The 20011-nt window shown below is 49.0% G+C and overlaps 1 protein-coding gene across 1 annotated transcript in view; it reads right to left on the bottom strand.

The window, feature by feature from the left end:
• Nucleotides 1–20011, bottom strand: part of tenm1 (teneurin transmembrane protein 1) — a 154235-nt gene that overhangs the window by 26990 nt on the left and 107234 nt on the right. Inside the window, exons 19-21 of the mRNA XM_076143376.1 lie at nt 19457–19709; nt 18573–18593; nt 14851–15083 (exon numbers count right to left, since the gene is read on the bottom strand). Coding sequence (XP_075999491.1) covers nt 14851–15083; nt 18573–18593; nt 19457–19709 — 507 coding nt within the window. The remainder of the gene's footprint in view (nt 1–14850; nt 15084–18572; nt 18594–19456; nt 19710–20011) is intronic.

Here is a 20011-nt window from a genome sequence, read left to right as displayed (position 1 = left end):
TGGCATTGGCAGAAGGATTTAAGCCAGTTTTTTTGTGTTGTTTAAGACCATTTTGCCATGTTTACTGAAAAGGCAGCAGATTAGTCCACATTCTTCTTGTCAGGGGGGCTGGATTCTCCCGGCTGAAGTGGGTAAAGCTGTACGGTGGTGTTAAGTGAATTTACTGCCATCTGTACAGCCAATGGATATTCAGAAGACATCAAAAGATTTACTGTGTCTCCCTGGGTGGAGCCGGCGCGCTGGTACTCGTGTTTAGAAGCTGGCAGAGCGAGCGGCGGAAGACATAATTGAGATAAATCTGAGCTCCGCGGGGAGACGGACATTTGGCTAAAGTTGGGACTGGATGTTATCATCAAAGAAAAGTGAATTAGAGTTGGATCGACCTTGGAAAAAACAGAGGGAGGGAGGAGGGCAAAGGGAGGAAGAGCGGCGTTCACGTGCGCGGCCTCGGAATTCGGGGGAGAAAAATAGAGACCGGAGTGAAAGGAGCGGCGGAGAGGTGGGGAAAGAGACAGGCGCCCGACGAGACAAAGGGACGTGATGAGGAATTGCCTCAATTAACTATTACAGGCCAATCACTCTCAATCAAAGAAAGCCTTTGTTCTCCCGCCTCGTCAAAAGAACATCACTTTTAATGCCCCCCCCTGTGGCACCGCACTACAATCCGATCTGATTAATGCTTTGGAGAGGGGTCTTCTGGAGCATCAGTGTTGATTACAGCTATCTGAAGAGCAGCGGTCGCCTGGGAACCTCTGAGCAGAGAGAGAGTGGCAGAGAGGTGAGGAGAGGTGCAGAGTGAAGAGAGGCAGACTAATCAAAACACACGCCGGAGATGATGCTTTTTATTTATTAGAACAGTTATAGCAAACAGGAAGCCATATCAGGATGTGGTATGTGGGTGTGTGTGTGTGTGTGTGGTGTGTATTGACTGCGTTCAACCGTGAGAGCGCAGGAAGTCGACTCGCTCTGCTATTCAAGTTTTCTTTTTCCACTTTCACTTTTCATGAACTGACAACACGGCTGCTTGTATAAGAGCCTCAGAGGGCAAACACGCACGTTCTGTTAAAAAACGCGCAGAAATGTATCAACATTCTCCATCCGACAAACACACGCACGTACATCGCATGTGGCAGAACACAAGCGACATGTTTGAGGCAGGAAATGCATTTATAAAAGGTATAAAAGAGTGAAAACAGCGTGTTGAGCTTCCATTTGTACATGAATACATTCAAACACCTACAGAGCCGTCTCACACACACACAGGCACACACGCACACACACACACTCACACACACACACACACAGCCCGAGGAGCCTGGCCTCTGGGCTCCCGGGGCTCAGTGGGTGTTAATGATATGGACTGACATATTATTACAGCATCTAAACGACGGCTGCGGTGGCGGCGCTGCTTCATTACGGCCTGTGGCACTTCAGAGAGGTGGAAAACACCTACAGATGACTGACAGGTCAATGGACAGTTTCAGCTGGACAGGGGCCGTAAATAAAGTCGCCCACACGCAGCGGAGGGAAGCCTGAAGGCGCCCGATCGTAATTGAAGCTCAGTGTTCTAAGGAGTCTTTAGTGGCGGCGTGGCTCGCTGCTCCCTTTCATCACCGCTCTCATGGACTGAATGCTGCTTGTATGCGATTGTGTGCGTCCGTGCCGGCATTGATGTGTGTGTGAGGCCGCCTGTGTATGTGGCGCTCGGTGGCTGTCGGCGTGTGAATGTGTGTGTGTGTGTGTGTGTGCGGTGAAGTAGCTCGGCACAAAGATAAGGAGCGGCAGTTAATCACATTGTGCGCATATGCAAATGTAGAGCGTCTGCAGATCACAAACACACACACGCAGACGCAGACACACACAGATACGGCTGAAGCTGTCTGTGTGTGTGCAGGCAAAATAAACCTGTTAGCTCACCTAGCACTTGGATTTGGCACAAATGTGCGTGGTGTTAACATGTTTGTGTGTGTGTGTGTGTGAAGTCGCAATCTCACACCTGTTTTAGTTTTCTCTGGCTTTTATTTTTGTACTTCCGGTCATGAGGGAAGTCTTATTTTGAAAGGAATGTAATCTGGTTAGCAAGTTGTTGTGTGTTTCAAATCAGCTGGGTTTCCCCTTGTATTTAGTCACATGTGGTGGGAGGCTCATGTTGCTCTGTGTGTGGCTGCTGTCTGAGGGCAGTGAGGTGCAGTATGTTAGCATAATGGCTAACAAGTGTGACTGCTTATTAATTTGTTGTTTTAAAGCGTTGGAGTAGAGTTGTGATAAGGCTTCAGTTTTAATTATTTCCCTCCTCAGCTCTCACCGCCGCTTTAGTGGAAGAGCAGGAGGCACAAATTAAACTTCACTGAACCACCAAGTTAAGAGTCGGGCTTTTGTTTAGCCGCTACGCTACAAGTGGCCGGAGACGTACGTGTCCATTGTCCCCGTGAGGACGCCTCAGTGACAGCCTGCTTCACCGCGCCGCTACCTTCACTTCAATCGCCCCACGCTTTGGTTAGCAGCTCATTTAGATGCTCTTAAGTTAGAGACGCATAAAGTCAAAGTGCACGAATACAGAGCGGGAATGAAGCGGACGCATATTTCAAATGCTACTGAGCTGTTCTGGCCTGTCAGTCATTGAGTTCAATCGGTCGCAGCTAAGCTTGTTCCGTTTCTTTTGACCTAACAGACAAAAACTGAACCTGAAACTTCAACTTACTGTCTTATTTACTTTCATTCATTTATGTTTTAAACCAAATACAAAAACAAGATGATGGACTTGAGCTTTCACTTTTCCCCTTAACACTTAAGTCTCTTATCCTGACTTCCTCCCCCCTCCCTGGACCCCCTTTGCCTCGTCTGGGTGGTCCTCAGCTCAGCCTGGTCTCTGCCGTGGTTCCGTCTCGTCTGTATTTCTGCTAGAATCTTTGGTAAGCAGAAATAATTCATACTTATAGTAATTAATAATTCATGAAAGCCCCATAGAACAGACAGTGGCTTAGTAATTAAGTCTGAATCAGACACTGTGGCTCATCTAATTATCAACCACTATAAGTTTGTTAACATATTAACCCGCATTAATTAATTATTGATGGCAGCTTGCTCTACGCCGGTTGTCCCCGGCTACACATGTATGTCGAGGGGAAGACGCGGCGGAAACGTAGAGAACTGGAGGGAGCTTTGTGCGATAGTTGTATGCTAATTTTTGTGCGAATAAACATTTTTTTGTGAAAATATGCGACTTGGCAGTAATTGCCTTGTTTGATAGCAAAAGAGAAATCCAAAGCAATTACAGAGGAAGCAGACAAACTCAATTATAAAAGCAATTGAAATGCTCTGGACTAGAAAGCTCTGTGAAAGGCTGAGGGGTTGGGATCAGCGAGGAGCGTCTGCAGATTATGTCTCAATGTTTAGAACATCAAACAAACACAAGGAGGTCTATCAATAGAGGCCCTTTAAAAGCCGCCACAATCATAATAGCAAGGCGGCGGCTGCGGCGGTGGCGGTGGCGGCTCTGCTCTGCTGTGGTACAGGAAATAAGATCAGATGCTTAGGAAACAAATATTTCAATACCCAGAGAGGAGAAACGATGATTCAGGCTCTAGATTGTTGTTCTGTAAGTGCAGCTTCTCCCCAGAAAAACAGTTTCCTGCATTCAAAGGCGTCTGGCTGTGAGTGTTGGATATCATGGGCAGCTGGGCTCCGCTCTCATCCAGAGATTGAGATTCTTGCTTTTGTGTTTTCCAAAAGGAACAGTGTGAGATCTTCAGCCCAGCAGGCTGGACGGAGGCCCGGCCACTGAACACTCTGAGAGCCGGAGGTGATAATAGGACCCAGGTGCAAACATTTAATGTCTGTTTCCTGTCCCTCACAGCAGCAGTGACCCCCCCCAACACACACACACACACACACACACACACCGCCGTGACAAACCATATCTACCACTATCACTCTTTTTTCATCTCTCTGTCGGTGGGTTTAAAGAGTCGCCGTGGAAACGACCTACTCTGACACAATTTCACTATTCCTCCACTCATCAGAGCCTTCCACTCCCACTGAGACCTATGCTCGGGTTGGCCCCTGCGTGTGTGTGTGCCCGTGTCGGCCCGTTCACCTGGAGTAAATGCAATTTATTCCTCCGGCGTGGCGAAGCTCCACTCCCCCCTGTCAGGCAGCCAGGCTCCCGGCGGAGGCTGACAGGCCCGGCTGCCGGTGGCGGCCATCTCAGCCAGTTTAAAGGGACACGCGTGTCACATTTCCCGTGATCACGCTGACGTTGTCAACCTGACACAGCTTTAACAAGGCGCCCCATAACAAACTCTCTGTCCCTTCACTGGGCCAGGCAGAGTGGCTGCAGGTATCCAGAGGCCATCAATCAAAATGCACAGCATGCACACAAACAGAGCACGATAGAGGCACAGGCTGAGCCTTTGGCCTTAAGCCTGCATCTCTTATTGACTCAGGGCTTCATTACACACACAGTGAGTTTCAGTAATCTCTCTGAAGCTACCCTACACACTCCGACTACAAACAAGGTAGCTGTCAGTCTGCATAGTGTTTTACCTAATACACTACTTGAATAGTTGGCATTTTACAGGTACAGACTCATTTGAAGCCGGCACAAATTGGCCTTTCCTAAGCCTTTGAACTGTATTTTCTTTGGCTCTTTGCAGGTCTTGGCAGCGGGCTGATGATTTCCTCCCAGACTAGCTGAGTCCTCCTCTGACCTATGCTGATTAGAGGCCCACTGTGAACAGGTTGTCACAGGCTAAGCGTCGGACACACACTAATTACTTTCTGCGGAGGCGGCATCCCAGTGTTCCCAAAAAAGGCCAAACACGTTTCATGTGCTACACCTGCAGGACGACAGAACCCAAAATACAAACGGTGGTGGCTACGTACGTAACGCTGCGGCGTACGAGAGAGCGGCGGTGATTTAAGATGAAGCTGGAAGCGGTGATGAAGCTGCACGTAATGCAGTAATTTGGGACGAGTAAATCTTTCATCAACATGCGTCCTTGTTATCTGACCGCTGTGGGCCATAACACCATCTAAGGCCATCCTCCCTCCCTCCTTGCTCCCTTCCTTCCTCCTCCCTCCTTGCTCTGTTGTGTTGGCTGAGCATTTCCACCTTGCGGTAACATGTGACCTTCTGCAGCTAACGTATTCAGATAACAAGGGCAGATGTTGATGCAAGGTGATAACAGAGGCTTTCATGTTCCTCAGGTTCGTTGGAGTGTGAAGCAACTTTCGCTTCTCTTACGCCACCTTCAGGCTGTGCTTCAAATCGTGTCTCGTCTAAATAAACAAATGAAAGCTTCAAACTAAACTGAACTCCAACACGTTATTTAGTTTGATGTCTTGACAAAAGAGTATTTAATCAGGATTTCAGAATTGGATGAGGATCCGACCTCATTTTCCCGTATCTGTAGTATCTTATGTGATCCATACGTCCTTCATCCGCTCCTCAATCTGCGTCGGCACCCACATTTATTAGCTTCTTCTCTCGCCCGTTGACACGCCCCTCTGCTAATTTCCGTCAGAAGCGGCTGAGAGCAAACGCATAAACAAACAAACAAACGACCGGCGGACACGGGCATAAACACAAGCACCTTGGCAGAGGTAATAATTGACTCGTTCATTCATCACCGGGCCGGACAGCTAAATAGGCTTATCTGTTTCTTACAGTGGTGAGTGAACGGTTTTAACGTCCCCTGCAGTTGCATCGTTTATTACAGACCATTTGGCTCGAACAAAAGTTGGCAGCAGAGACACAAACAGGACACGGACCGTATCCTTACGCTTCTTCCTCCAGTTATATTAGAAAATTGCTCATTGGGTGGGTATGTCCTCATTGTACCTTTGTGAAATTTACTTTGCTTATTGCTCTTCCTCTTGGCCAGGGGCTGTGCCGCCGGCGGGTTTATTCTTGGCGTGAGCGTGAGCGAGGGAGAAACATAGATCTCTGCTGAAACGTCTCCTCGCTGTTGCTCTCCGCCGCGTCCCGCCTGTTGCACCAAGCCGTCGCCGATCGTCTAATTATCATGGACGCCGCGGCGTGGACGCACGCTGTGGTAGAAATAGCACGACCTAATGGCATCTCTCTATTTTGCATGATCATGGAGTACGGCGCTGTTTGCCTCGCTGTGTGATTAATTCATGTGTGTATCATTAATGCAGGAATGTCCAGGGGCAAAGACAAAAGCTCGGTCAATGTGAAACCAAACAGAGAGGCATGTTGTTAAAAAATAACACACATACACACAGACACAGACACACACACACACACACACACACACAGACACACACAGAGACACAGAGACACAGAGACACACACACGCGGCCGTATCAGATGCCCTTGTTTTGCCAGGTTGTGATCGGTTTAAACCAACGGCAACAATGATAGTCGACCCTCAGAGAAGGAACGCCGCCACGGGGCCGGTTTAACATGCAGATGAGGTGAGGGAGCGCCGCACGCCGCAGGATTTAGACACAAAAAACTGCCTCTCTCTCTTCCCCTCTCCCTCTCTCTCTGTCAATGTTCTCCTCCGCTCTGCTCTCTCTCTTAATCCATTTCCATTCACTCTCTCGCTCCTCATTCCCTCCGTTCTCCGTTTCTCTTTATTGTTTCCATATTATTTTATTTTCTGCTGTGCTCACACTCTCTTTCTCTGTCTGATCTGAGCCCTGAGCTCTCTCTCTCTCTCTCTCTCTCTCTCTCTTCCTCTCTCTCACTATCAATTTAATCCGCTCCCCCCTCTCCCTCTCCCCTCTCCTTCTATTTTGTGAGTTCCAACAATGCACTAAACGCAATGAGAGCCAGAGGTAGAATAACAGCGGCGTGTTTATTGTAACACGGCGGCGGGCACGCAGGGCTTCGGCCAAATCATCCAACTTTAGCAGGAAATGTGAGACGGGAGGCGGCGGTGATTAGAGGCGTGCCACCAGGACTCTCCGACCACATTACCATCGGCGACTCCACGGTGAAGAGCGGGAGTGTGGGATGAGCGACGCCGGGTTAATGGACGGAGCAGAGACGCTCCACACACACACACACACACACACACACACACACAACCCGCCCAGCAAAGTGGAAACGGCTCGGCTGCACAAACACACGTATATTCATTCTCTTAGACCTGTCCAGAGCGTCCCTCCGCTTCTCTGGATGCTGATCAGCGAAGATATCTGTCAGATACGTTACAGGCGACTCCTACGTAACTATAAATGAGAGAGTGTGTGTCTGTACGTACGCTGTTTTATCGTCACACCGAGCTCACTGCATTGTACACTGAGCCCTCTATATTGTGAGTTACGAATACAAGTATTTGTATGTCTGGTGTATTCGCCTGTATGTATAATTATATATTTATGTGTACATTCTACAGATATTCACATTTGTATTCATGCGTTTGTGTTGTTGTTGTTCTCGTCTTCTGCATCGTGTTGACATCTGCACCTCCAGGAATTCCTCCTATAGGATTTGCTACTTTGGCGAGTAAACTCAATTCCGATTCTGCTTGATAATAACAACAACCTACACGTCTCGACGCCGCGGCCGTCTGCCGGCAGAAAATGGAATTCTTCGCCGCTTGTTTGTTTCTCCGTCTGTCAGCGGGATTTCCCAAATAGAAACACACAGATTGTGATGAAAGGTGGGAGATAGGAGGGAAGTGGGTCAAGGGGGGTGGGGGGGGGAGTTGATTAGATTTTCAAGCAGATCCAGATCCCAGATACGGGATTTGTTTTCCTCACTTTCAACGACATTCCAAGATAAGGCAAAGGTCGACATTCCTCAAGAACAGACACAGCGATTCTAATGAGTGTGTGTGTGTGTGTGTGTGTGTGTGGGGGGGGGGTCTCATTCATGGCGTTACTCTACATTAACAAATGAGTCCACCAATATGAAGCTAGCACCTACGCGTGGCTCAAATGCTGATTCAGCAGTATTTAAGGGGTTTGGCAGCGTTCCGGCCCGTCTGGATGTTTTCACTTAACGACGCGAAACCTCCAGCTTTATTTACAGAAATGCGTTTATGTAAATACATCTTTAGGTTCAAACCGTGTTCTGGCAGCGCTCTGGCTCTCTCCGTGGTTTGTAGATTTAAAGGATGTGACCAAGCGACCCTGCAGACACTACAGTCAGATCAATCAGGTTTACTGCTACAGAACAACACTGCTAAGCTACTCACTTCACTACTTCCTCAGTAGCTTGACAGCAGTTGGGCTATTTGTTTGGTTAACTGATTGATTTACTAATAAATACTAAGAGAATAGAACAGAAATATTTGATTTTGCCAATTGTAGTATGATATGAAGTAGCTGAAAGTGAGAAAGTAGTGTTTTAAAGTAGCTTAGCGGACAGCGAACTGAGCTAGCAGGAGAAAGTAACGACACGGAGGCGATCCCCTCTCCTTACAGGAACCTGACATGGTCCAGTGAAGCTGAGGGGCTGAAAGAGATGAAGGGCAGATGTGCTGTGTGTCTGTATGAGAGAGGGAGAGAGAGGGAGAGAGGAGAGAGAGGAGAGAGAGCAGAGGAGAGGGAGAGAGAGGCTGATGGTGCATGAGGGAGACATGTGGTGGTGGCATGTCAGCTTGTGATAAGGGCATTAGTCTGCCCCCTGTGGGTGAGTGTGAGAGCCTGACACTGCAAGGACTTACATAATTTGCACACACACATTATGTACACACACACACACACTCACACACTCCCTCTCTCTCTGTGGATGTCAGCTTTGGGGCTCGTCTACAAATAATAGATAAGGGCCGCGCATGGCAAACACGAACAATCGGCAGAGTCACTCTCTCTGAACTCCAAACCTACACATGATCACACGCCCAGGCACAATTACTTTCTCACACACACACTCACACACACACACACACACACACACACACACACACACACGTAACCATTATTTTCTAAATGAAACGTTTCGGTGAGGAAGAGGAGGAAAGTATTCCTTCATGTTGTGAGCAGAAAGGAGTCCAGAGATGCGAGCCAAGGCTGCCGGGCCTCATGGGAGCCGAGCCGCTTTCATGTCAAACATGGGATCCATCCTAAATGGAGCAAGGCCTTTTATTTACAGAGCTAATTGACTGTGAAAAAGTATATGGAGCCAAGTCCAAACAATGGCCCAGATCTGGTATTCATAAGTGAGTGTTTGAAGGACACAACATAATCCCTGCAGCTTACGCTATAGAGACTCCATAAACTCAGGCGGCTCGATAATGCTGCGGCATCGTTAGCTAAATTAAAACTATGGATTACTGTCGGGCGACTGTTTACCGCGCCGTAGCAATATTATGTGTCACAGCGGGCCTACGGGAGCCGTATCAACACAAGGGCACGGGGATGATTCATTGATGAGACGTGGGGAGAGATTGAGAGGAGACCCAAGGAGAGAGGGAGAAGAAGAAGGAAGGCTCTAATTTGGAACCGAGAGAGCACCGGGGGGACGAGAGACGGAGATCAATGCCGGAGAATCACCGAGCTCTCAGCTTCATAAAAAGAAAATGATATTTGTCGGTGAAGTCTACCCGTCATTACCATCGGTAAGAGGGTGGGGGAGGGGGGTGAGGAGGGGGAGGAGAGGGGGAGGATGGATGACAGGGAAGCGGGAGGCTCGGGGCGGAACTCTCCAGAGCCTTCACAAGGGTTGGTTAGCTGGAGAACAATGGCCGCAGAAAAGTCGGTGAAGTGCAGCGAGTCAAAGAGTATAAAGCACCTGACCCTGAGTGAACACGGAGTCCAGGGACAGAATATTCCAGAGTGTGTAAAGGCGTAGACGCGGCCCCTCAGAGGTAAGAAAGGCCGCTCTCATGGAGAATAATAGGCTTCAGAAGTGTCAAATTAAAGGATCAACATCCTCTGATCGTCTTTATCTCCTTCTTCCTTTTCCATTTTTATTATCTTTCCTCCCTCTTCTCCTCGTCTATATTCCGCGTGAAATAAAATCAAAAGCGGCGCCGGCGTCAGATTTGGAGCCGGTCGGCGTTTAGCAACGCTGACATTTGAAGAGCGGGGAGAAACTTTGACGGTTCCTTTTTTTTTCTCCTTCCTTTTTCTGGACTTTTATATCGAATGGCTCCGTGCCTCCACCTTCAGATTACTCTGCATGCTCCGCTGTGTGTGTGTGTGTGTGTGTGTGTGTGTGTGTGTGTGTGTGTGACTGACAGCAGAGGCCGCGCGGGGCCGTGGGTGTAGCCTGACTGACAGCCTCGCAGCTAAATCTCCAGCATGGGCCGGGGCCGTGGAGGTGGCCAGATGTGTGGGTGTGATCGGCGAGGGAAGGGAAGAAAAACCGAACACTTTATTTGTTTTTCATGCTGCCGAGCGCTTTTAAGTGCAAATGCAGCCCCCACCGCCATATGGAGGAGCTGCCTGCGTCCATTTCAGCTTGATTATGGCCCCAATCCAGCCGTTTGTGCAGGGAACAAACAATAAACACAGTAAATAACACTTAGTTTAGCTCGAGCAGTGACAGCCCGTGCAGTTTATAATAATAATTATGAGGCTTGTGAATGTTTGGAATGTTAAATAAATCTCTGAAACTTATAGAAGCGCTCTGCTGGGCCGATGTTGTGATGGGTTCCATTCTCTCTAACATGTAAACAACCCCGGGCGTGTGTTCGTTTGGTCGGTTGTAGTATTCCGCACACACCTTCTCTCTCATGGCAGCTTCCTCTCCCCTGAGCCTCTTGAGCAGCGAGTCACGTCTCCTTCCTGCACTCTCACACACCTTTTTTTTAATGCGTAATTGCAATACAAAAAAATCAATAGAATAAAGTGTGAATGTAAACACACCGACCGACCAATCAGAGGAGAAAACTACAGCGCTGCTACTTTCTGACACGATCCCACCGGGGGGACCGGCGCAGACTGCAGATCGCTCCCTCTCCGTCCCTACAGTGTTCCCTCGTCCGTCTGAGGCTCGTGTTCCTCATATGAGAGCTAATAAACTCTATGAGCGCGTAGAGAGGAGAGCAAACATCCCCAGAGTAGAAAAGAGTCATTTCTATTGGGCATTAATATCAAACTATGAGTGTGCTGAATGTTCAATACCTTTCCCCACTCCATGACTCCTGCTCTCAGGTCAGTTCAGTCTGTATACACACACACTCACACACACACACACACACACACACACACACACACACGCAGCAGCATCTACTCTCCAGTCTGTCAGCTGTTTGGCCCGGCGAGGTAATGCAGCAATCCTTCTCTTGTTTGTTTTATGAAAGCTGAATATATACAGCAGCAAAACAATGTCAGATAAAAGGGAAAAGTACGACTCCTCGCCTGTGTGTGTGCTGCACAAAACAACAACTCATCAGACGGGAAAGCAGATGGGCTCCAGCACATCGCCCCGCCGTTGCTGCGATCCGCTCCTGTCGCCAGAGAATCAGGAGTATAACAATTCAATTCAATTCCACGCCCTGGGCTTAATGTGTGAAATATGGCTGCATTAATTAAAATGGCTTCAATTAGGGTAAAGCTGGGGGTGTGTGTGTGTGTGTGTGTGTGTGTGTGTGTGTGTGTGTGTGTGTGTGTGAAGGCTCCTCTGTATTAGAGAAGCTTAATGTGACAGACAAAGCTTCTATTTTAGCACCTTGTTATGTCATTTACTACGCTATTAACTCAAAGTAAGAATGTGACAGAAATACGAGTAGCGATTATTTTGATCATCGATTAATCGGCTGAGTCTTTTGATTAATAATGGAGTAATTGATCCGCCTGTTTTTTACTTTCAGTGTCAGATCATATTGCCGATTAATCATCTATGTGCATTATTAATTATGTTTTTAAATCAAGTGGCCGATTTTAGTCGATGAATCGAAACATTAATCTCTGGAAACATCCCCATGGTGGAGGTATTGTGTGTAATATTTAAGCTCCCTGTAGTGCCAACCTGGACAAGCAGGTCTCACTAAAGAACAAAAGAAAAAGCAAGTTACAGAGCCTTTTAATGTTTGTTGTTGTTGTTGTCGTTGTTGTTGTGTTCAGAAGGATCAGAGAGAATCTCATCCAAACAGGAAAAGCTCCGTCCACCCATGAAGCAAGGTGAGAGCTACGCCCGCAGGCGCATGTCTGGCAGCTGGACACGGGCTCAGAGCGTGGCACAGAACCCATTACCTGCGGGTTCACAACAGGCAACCTGCAGCGTGGGAGTCGAGTGCAATTTCCTGTGCACGAGGGGCCGTGTTGGAGCAGGTTTCAGAGTCCAGGACCTTGGCAATGAAAGCCACCGTAATGCAGAGGAATATTGGATTAAGCTCAGGGTCAGTGGCGTCGTCGGGAGCAGAAACGCAGGGGTGTGCTGCACTGTGGTGCCCGGTCACCGCTGGTGACGGCCCCTCCGCTGCGCTCGCAATATCTGGGTAGTGATCCAAAGACTGTGGATGAGCTGATGTTCCACATGATGCAACAAGCAGCCAGGAAAGCTACGTTTGCATTTCACTGCTGCTGCTGCTTTGCTGCACTGCGAGCAGAGAGCACAGACTGTTCTGTGGTGAAGGGATGATGTCGTCTTCCACTTCTCCTGGAAGCAGTTGAGACACCCGGCTGACCCTGACGCAGTAAACTCACATGCACACACACATAACCAGGTTGAGGAGAGTAACCAGGTTAGTGAAGGACCCCAGTGTACGAGCCGCTGGTCAGTAACCTGATTAATTTTGTTCTTTTGCTTTGTGGTCTGCCTGCTTTAGCTCCAGCCTTTCACACCGACATCATGGATCTGCTCCAACCCTCATTGGCTCGTCTCTGGACAAGGATCTCCCAATATCCTGCTCTTTCATCAGATTTAACTGTAGTGTGGATCAACTGGAACATGGATGAAAGGCCAGAAAGGCTGATGAGTAGAAAATAGACCCAGATACTTCTAATGCATCAAGCAAACACTACTTAAAAACAAGCACCCATGATCTAGAGTCCTATCTATGCTGACAGCTCTGAGTAACAATGACCTGCTTGAAGGAATCGCCATTCTTTTCCTGATTTCTGGAATAAATGCTTGATAAAGGCAGAGCTTCCTCCTCATTTGGAGGTGCAGGCAGGCAGAACACGGCGCTCTCCAGCAGGCTGCCGTCCCTCTGCAGGGTGTTCTGTACATCTTGCAGAGGTTTCACTCTTGCTTTGCGGTTCAGGAGCCGCCTCCCATGGTGCCTGTCACCATTTATTTTTCCGTTTCAAAACAGCATTTAGTATTGACATTTAAATGCCTGCACACCAGTGGAGCGCCCGCACACACACACACACACACACACACACACACACACACACACACACACACACACACACACACACACACACACAGGTGTTTGCACTTCTTTTCCTCTGCTTATTAGAGCTGTGTGGGCGTGGACAGACTGACTGCGCTTGACTGGCATCACCTTGACACTCCTGATGGGTTTGTAACAACTGTTAGGGCGGAATATCTTCGCGGTGCATCGTGATGAGTCTTTGACCGCTGCACACTCCCACATTAACCCTCGACGTAGGACTGAGCGCAGAACAGAACATATGTCCTGATCAGCCTGCTGATTCCAGGCGTTTCTCGCTATGGCAGCGAACCAGAAAGAGTCAAATGAGGAGCTCTGGTTTTTTTATGTTTTCCTGGCACTGACTGTTGAAGAGAGCGCCCGGTGGGACTTGGCAGGCTCCGGTTCCTTCCGAGGGGGGAATATTATTGTAAATATCCCTGCCTGCTTCTCTGGAAACTCACCTGGCTTGCAGTACATGCAACTCAAGTCAGACAAGAAATTGGATTGAACTGAGACTCCAAAGTGTTTTTAAGAGTCCATTTGGATGAAACCACTTTTGGATAGATCAGGGGGTGACATGTTAATTTTCCTGCTTATAGAACTCTACTTCATTCTCTGCAATAAGTGTGTGTAAACGTAGACTGGCTAAGAAATGTCGCTGTATGAAATTCTGACCCTCAATTAGCAGAGAGGAAGCTGAAGTGGCAGACGAGTGCTTTCACCCGACATTACCGCTGCTGCTGCCTTTTCAAACGCTGATTTATGATGAACGACGCTGAGGTGAAACGGCGTCATCGGCTCGAACACATCAATCTGCTCCAGCTGGTGTCGACCGCGGAGGCCGGCGGGGCGGATGCGATGCTGAGGAGACGCGCTCTTGCCACGCGCGGCGCTCCGTGACGACATTACCACATTTTACCACCTCAGCCTCACCCAACCTCCAAATAGGAACGCTCTGTCAAAGCCTGACAGAGGATGGGTTCTTGTGTTTCTCACTCACTCACTCTTGGCATATTGTTTGTCGCGTGGCCCTAATGCCCTCGCCGTAGCTGTAATATAAGCAGATTAGGAGGTTGCGAGTGCGAGTGCAGCTTATCATAAAGCTCCGGTTAAAGCAGACGAGGAGAGGGAGACCGGAGAGTGAAAGAGAGCCTGGAGTCTCAACGCTTTCCTTCCTTTCCAGATAAAAAACTGCTGAGGATAATACCTAAAGAGTGAGAGGAGGTTACAGCATCAACAGTGTGTCTGAACCCCGTCCACCATGAAACCCTGACCGACTTTAATCGCCCCTAAAAAAACACAGATAACACGAGAAGCTACCGGGCAGAATAATGAGCCGATGGGCCGAAACACACCTTCACACACCGAGGCAAAGTCAAAGGCTGATTATGAGTTAATTAATCAAAAACTGGCAAATTCATCCGCTTCCCTCTCCGGATGTTATTCTACTAAACCAATGCATGTAGCGTGTAGAGAGCGAGTTAGAGCAACAATGCCCTCAGCCCGGAGGAAGGATCAGACTAATTTCGTGCGACTATAGGCGCAGCTGCTTGTGTGATTTATGTGCCGACGGCCCGGCGGGTGTAAATGAAAGGAGCACCTCGGGGGTTGTTGAGCGCGGCTTCCGTGGCCTTCCTGCCCTCGCCGCAGTGGCTCTGGTCGAACGGCAGACACTGCTCGCCCGTCCCGGCCACCACCTCCAGGTTGCGGGCCGGGTCTTTGGGCTGGGCCAGGTTCCTGACCCGGTACACCCTGCGACTGCTGGTGTCGGACACGTAGAGGACCTCGCCCATCGGGTCCATGGCCAGGTAGTACTTGTGGGCGGGGCTGGTGCTGAGGGAGGAGGAGGAGGAGGAGGAGGAGGAGGAGGGAGAGGAGAGCAAGGTTAACGGAGGGAGAGTAAAGTTAGGGAAGCAAAGTCAGGTGAGGAGGCATGCAGTCTGTATTCATGTGAGATCAGTCAGTGAGCTCGGCGTTCCTGAGTGTAAACGACATTGATCTGAGCGAAGTTAGACATCTATCGTCACAGAGATTAGCCGAGGAGAACCGAGGAATATATTTATAAAACACTTTCGCCAACAGTCACGGATCAAAATGGCTCCATGAATCTACAGATCTATAGAGCTACACTGAACCAACATAGGTCTGAGTGAAGAGGTACAGCAGACTGAGCTGTCCTTTACACAGGCAGGAGGGGAGGAGGAGGCTCCCAAGGAAAAATGGTGCGGCCGGATCCAGAGCGCTGATAAAACCTCTGGTTAACGGTTATAAACCTTTTCTGTCCTGCTCGTGCTACAGCCCGACGTGAATAATAGAGCGGAGAGAGAGAGAGAGAGAGAGAGAGAGAGAGAGAGAGAGAGAGAGAGAGAGAGAGAGAGAGAGAGAGCGAGAGAGAGAGAGAGAGAGAGAGAGCGAGAGAGAATCTATACTGCATGAACTCAATAACAGTTTGAAGGAGGAAGACAAGGGCGACGCCACGCAGAGGGGAACGTGCAGAGACTCCAACTTTAGCGAGGAACGTTGGATGGTTGTCGCTCTGTCGCAGGTTGAAGACTCGACGAGAATAGCGTAAAAGTGTGTGTGTGTGTGTGTGTGATTGTGTGTTTCAATATGAATGTGTCAATATGAATGTGTCCAAATTAAACCAGAGTGACAGAGTGATTAGGTGTGAGCGGAGAGGTTTGTGTGGATCTATAAGCATGTGGCAGCTGTGAAGTCACACACACACACACACACACACACACACACACACACACAGGTGCCATGCAGTACGACACCCTGGATATAAATACTTCTTCCCTTTGTGAAGCTGATAACGATCAGTTTTGTTGACTTCCTGAGACAGATGTTGATTCGACTTAATTGCTGCGACGTGGCGTCAAGCAGGTCGGGTTCGTGGCGAAGGTGTCGCATCAGAACGTACAGGTGTCGTGAGTAAACACAGCCCGTGAATCTATGCGTGGGTTTAATAGCGAGGTAAGTTTATGAAGAGAGCGATGGGAGATGATGAGTTCAGGAACCGACCGTACTGCGTCTGAAACACACACTGTACTTTTATGTGTGCGTTTGGATGCGGCTGTCTTTCATCATCAGCGTCGCCCTCGGGCGCCAAGCGAACGCAACACGCCTTCCCTTCGTTCAGCCCGGTGTTGACAGCGAGCCACATACTGTACTGTGTGTAGGCGTGCCAACTGGTACCACCGCGCCGCACAACGCAGCCCAGGCTTCCTGCGTCCTGTCAGCGCTTCATTAATGACATGAAACCCTTTGATACGGCCAAACGCTGTGATGTGCCGCCGCCAAATGTGCCGTGTGTGAGAATTTGCACTTTTACACGCTGGAACCAAACCTACATTCTTGCAATTACTTTCCGTTGTGTCAGCCAGGTCCGGGTCAGAGGACTTCCTGCCAATTAAGTCCCGAGACACGAGAGCGTTTCCTCCCCTCGGCTGGGCGGGAAATGGGGCGGCGTAATAAGCGAGATATTCAAATTTCCTTGAATTTGTTTCCGTGAGCCTTCCTGCGATCTTCTGTTTGCTTTCCGCCTCAATCTCTGACCTCAGCGCTCCAAAGGGAAACCCCTCCCCTCCCCTCCCCTCCCTTCCTCCCTAAGGTTCCCTGACCCGTCTCACACACCGGAGGAAACACGGCAGCGCATGCGAGGGTCCTGTCAGTCATCTAGTCCATTAAGTGCATAACTGTTTACAGAACTCTGCACTGAACTGCACATACATAATTCAGAGGCGCTCCTATGAGAGACACCGGCTGAGTCCTGCAGTTCGCCGCTGCCCCCGTGCAGCATATTAGATTTGTCGGTTGGCTCTTGAAGGCACCGTAAGCTTTACATGCTGCTGATATTAAATCACTTCACCTGCCTCATTCGCAATTAAGACCCGGCGCTCTCTCCCTCTCCCTCTCGCTCGTCTATCCGGCGGCGGGGAAGCCAACAACAACAACAGCCGCAACACAAATAATCCCACCGTCGCCTCCCTGCTTCCCTGCACGCATTAGAACAAAACAGTGATCAGAGTTGATAGACAAGAGTGATGCTGCCTCTCCTGATCCGCAGTCTGCGCTCTCAGATAATATTGCCCGTGACTTCCTCCCATATTTGTTTTACTCCTCCGCCGGAAAAAAAGAGCGAGAGACGGAGTAGACGATGGCTTTACGGTGAGCACGCCCCATATTGTCTGCCCTCAGAGACTCGCTTGTTTTGAAACCCCGTCGGCTGATAGGCACTTTGCTGGGAAGAATGCGCAGAGGAAAGGCTTTGAAAGCTGAATCGGGATGAATAATTAATGCGTTTGACTTGGGGAGAACAATAGTATGGAATACAAGAGAAACACTAACATGGAGAGGAGAGGGAGGGGAGAGGAGAGGAGAGCAGGAAGCATGAAGCTCTGAGGTAAGGGAGGGAGAGTATCCCAGCTGCATCAAGCAAGATTTCACTCCACGACTTAGCAGGAAGTTTCCATGCTTTGGTTGTGTGTGTGTGTGTGTGTGTGTGTGTGTGTGTGTGTGTGTGTGTGTGTGTGTGTGTGTGTCGCGGGTCTGTGTACCCAGATGCATGGTGGGAAACTTTTCCATGTTAGAGATACGGCATCTAGAAAACCCCCCTCTTCTACTGTCAGACCGGATAAATCCCCTTACACACACACACACACACACACACACACACCCACACACACAGCTTGATTTATCCCCCGATAGCGACACACACACACACTCACAACCACACAGACTTCACATAAACCCTATCACATCTGTCTAATCTTTTGTCTGACATGGAGTGTGTGTGTGTGTGTGTGTGTGTGTGTGTGTGTGTGTGTAGAGCTCAGTCTGTAGGGCCGTGCCCGGGCTCCCCAGGCCCCCCTGGTGAATGGGTGAGTTTTCTGCTGCGTCGCCCAAAATGACCTCAAATAATCCAAAAATAACAACGCAGATCTTTGACATTTTGGCAGATTTCCAATTTACAAATGTAATATCAGCTATTGAATCTAAATGAGGGTTTTATAGCTCTGACAGCAATCTGAGTGTATGCAGATTTGTGTGTGTGTGGGGGGGTGCGTTGGTGGGGAGTGTGTGTGCCTGAGTGTGTGTGTGTGTGTGTGTGTGTGTGTGTGTCCAATGGGCGGACTGGGGGTTTGATGCAATTTGCAGCCGACAAATCAGGAATAAAGGTGTTGTCGTATCCTGTCGTTCTTTCTGACGCGCTGTGTTGTTGTGTGTGGGTGTGTGGGTGTGTGTGTGTGTGTGTGTGTGTGTGTGTGTGTGTGTGTGGTGTTTCTCACAGATGTATACATGTTAATCACCAGTTCTCACCTGTGTCTGGTGTCCCGGTTCCTGATAATAAGCCATAAAGGAGCATTTAAAGGGAGAAAGGAGAGAGTTAACAATCATTCATGACGCTAACGAGAGTGAATGAGATCTCACAGGCCGCTGCTGCTATACGTCAGCTTTAGGCTGATTTAGGCGGCTGTAGTGTTTCACATTAAATATTAAGCTAAACAGGAAGCTTTTTGGCATTTCTTCCCAGAGGACAGGGAGGTATCGAGTACAGACACTCTGAAGCCTCACGTCTGAAGCAGAAATATTAGTCAGACATACAATAATAACAGAGAACGAGAGAGTAAAGTTACATAAGGAGAACACTTTACAGGACAAATGACTGAGGAATCCCATCGAGAGTCTACGCTTGAGAAAATAGAGGAATAGAGAATGTAGCGCCTGCAGCGGAACGGAAGATTTCGTCGTCATAATCCACAGGAAAAAGATCTCGGTTTCGCAGCAAAAACTCGAATCCAAAAGAGGAAGATTAAAGGCTGTGATGTGTGAGGCTGGGAGACGGAGAGACGCCGCTGTCACACACCCAAGATGATTAATTGTACAAATTGCAGATAGCAAGAACGGCCGCTAACATGTGAGCATCTGTGAAGACCACGGGACTGACCCAGAATACAGAGGAAGGATAACAAGACTATTAGACTTTTATGGCTCACAAACCAACGATACAGCAAAGATCGCACCAAACTCACACAGAAACAAGACATTTTTGTGCGACTTGCTAATGACTAGGGCTTGCAAACTATCACGGCACATTTTCACAGCCGCTCACGCGTTAGCAGCCCGAGACGTATAAGAGTTACGTTCGAACACACTCTAGATCTCTATCCTATCAAACATCCCGTCCCGATCGTGGCTCTCACTTGAGTTCCAGGATGGTGCGGGTGTATCCGTCGGGATGAACCCTGCGGATGAAGTTGAAGTCGCCCACGTAGAGGGAGCCGTCCGGGCCGCTGGCCAAGGCCACGGGGGCGAACAGCATCATGTCACGGGCCGCGCCGCTGCAGCCCGGCCCGCAGGGGACGCTCCGGTAGAAGCCGTTCCCCATCACCGTGGTGATGACAGGCGGCTGCTGGGAGAGGAAGACATTCTCCCCGTTTCCCTTGTGAAGGATTCCTGGGGAAAGAGGGGAACATGCAGATTAAAATGAGACTTTGGAGCTTTTTGATCCCCGTTTCAGAGACAAATACGTGGAGGAGCTGAAAGTTTATGCAAATGCCCACGCAGTCAGATTGGCTCCGCTCCTTTGAGGGAGGCCTCAAAGAGTCGGAGAGCGCCATGATGGTTCTGTTGGGAGAGCTAATCCCAGATGATACACGTATGAAGTACAGCGTGCAGAATTCAGAAATAGCGGAAAATATTCTTGGACTCAGATCTCTGCAGAGTCAACAAATCCAGGAATCTCAAAGACATAAGTA

Source organism: Genypterus blacodes, unplaced genomic scaffold (assembly GCF_046128005.1).
Source record: "Genypterus blacodes isolate CSIRO-AG114 ecotype Tasmania unplaced genomic scaffold, CSIRO-AGI_Gbla_v1 ptg000024l_1, whole genome shotgun sequence".
Taxonomy (NCBI): Eukaryota; Metazoa; Chordata; class Actinopteri; order Ophidiiformes; family Ophidiidae; genus Genypterus; species Genypterus blacodes.
The sequence above is the reverse complement of the archived record's forward strand: the minus strand, read 5'-3'. Positions and strand labels throughout refer to the sequence as shown.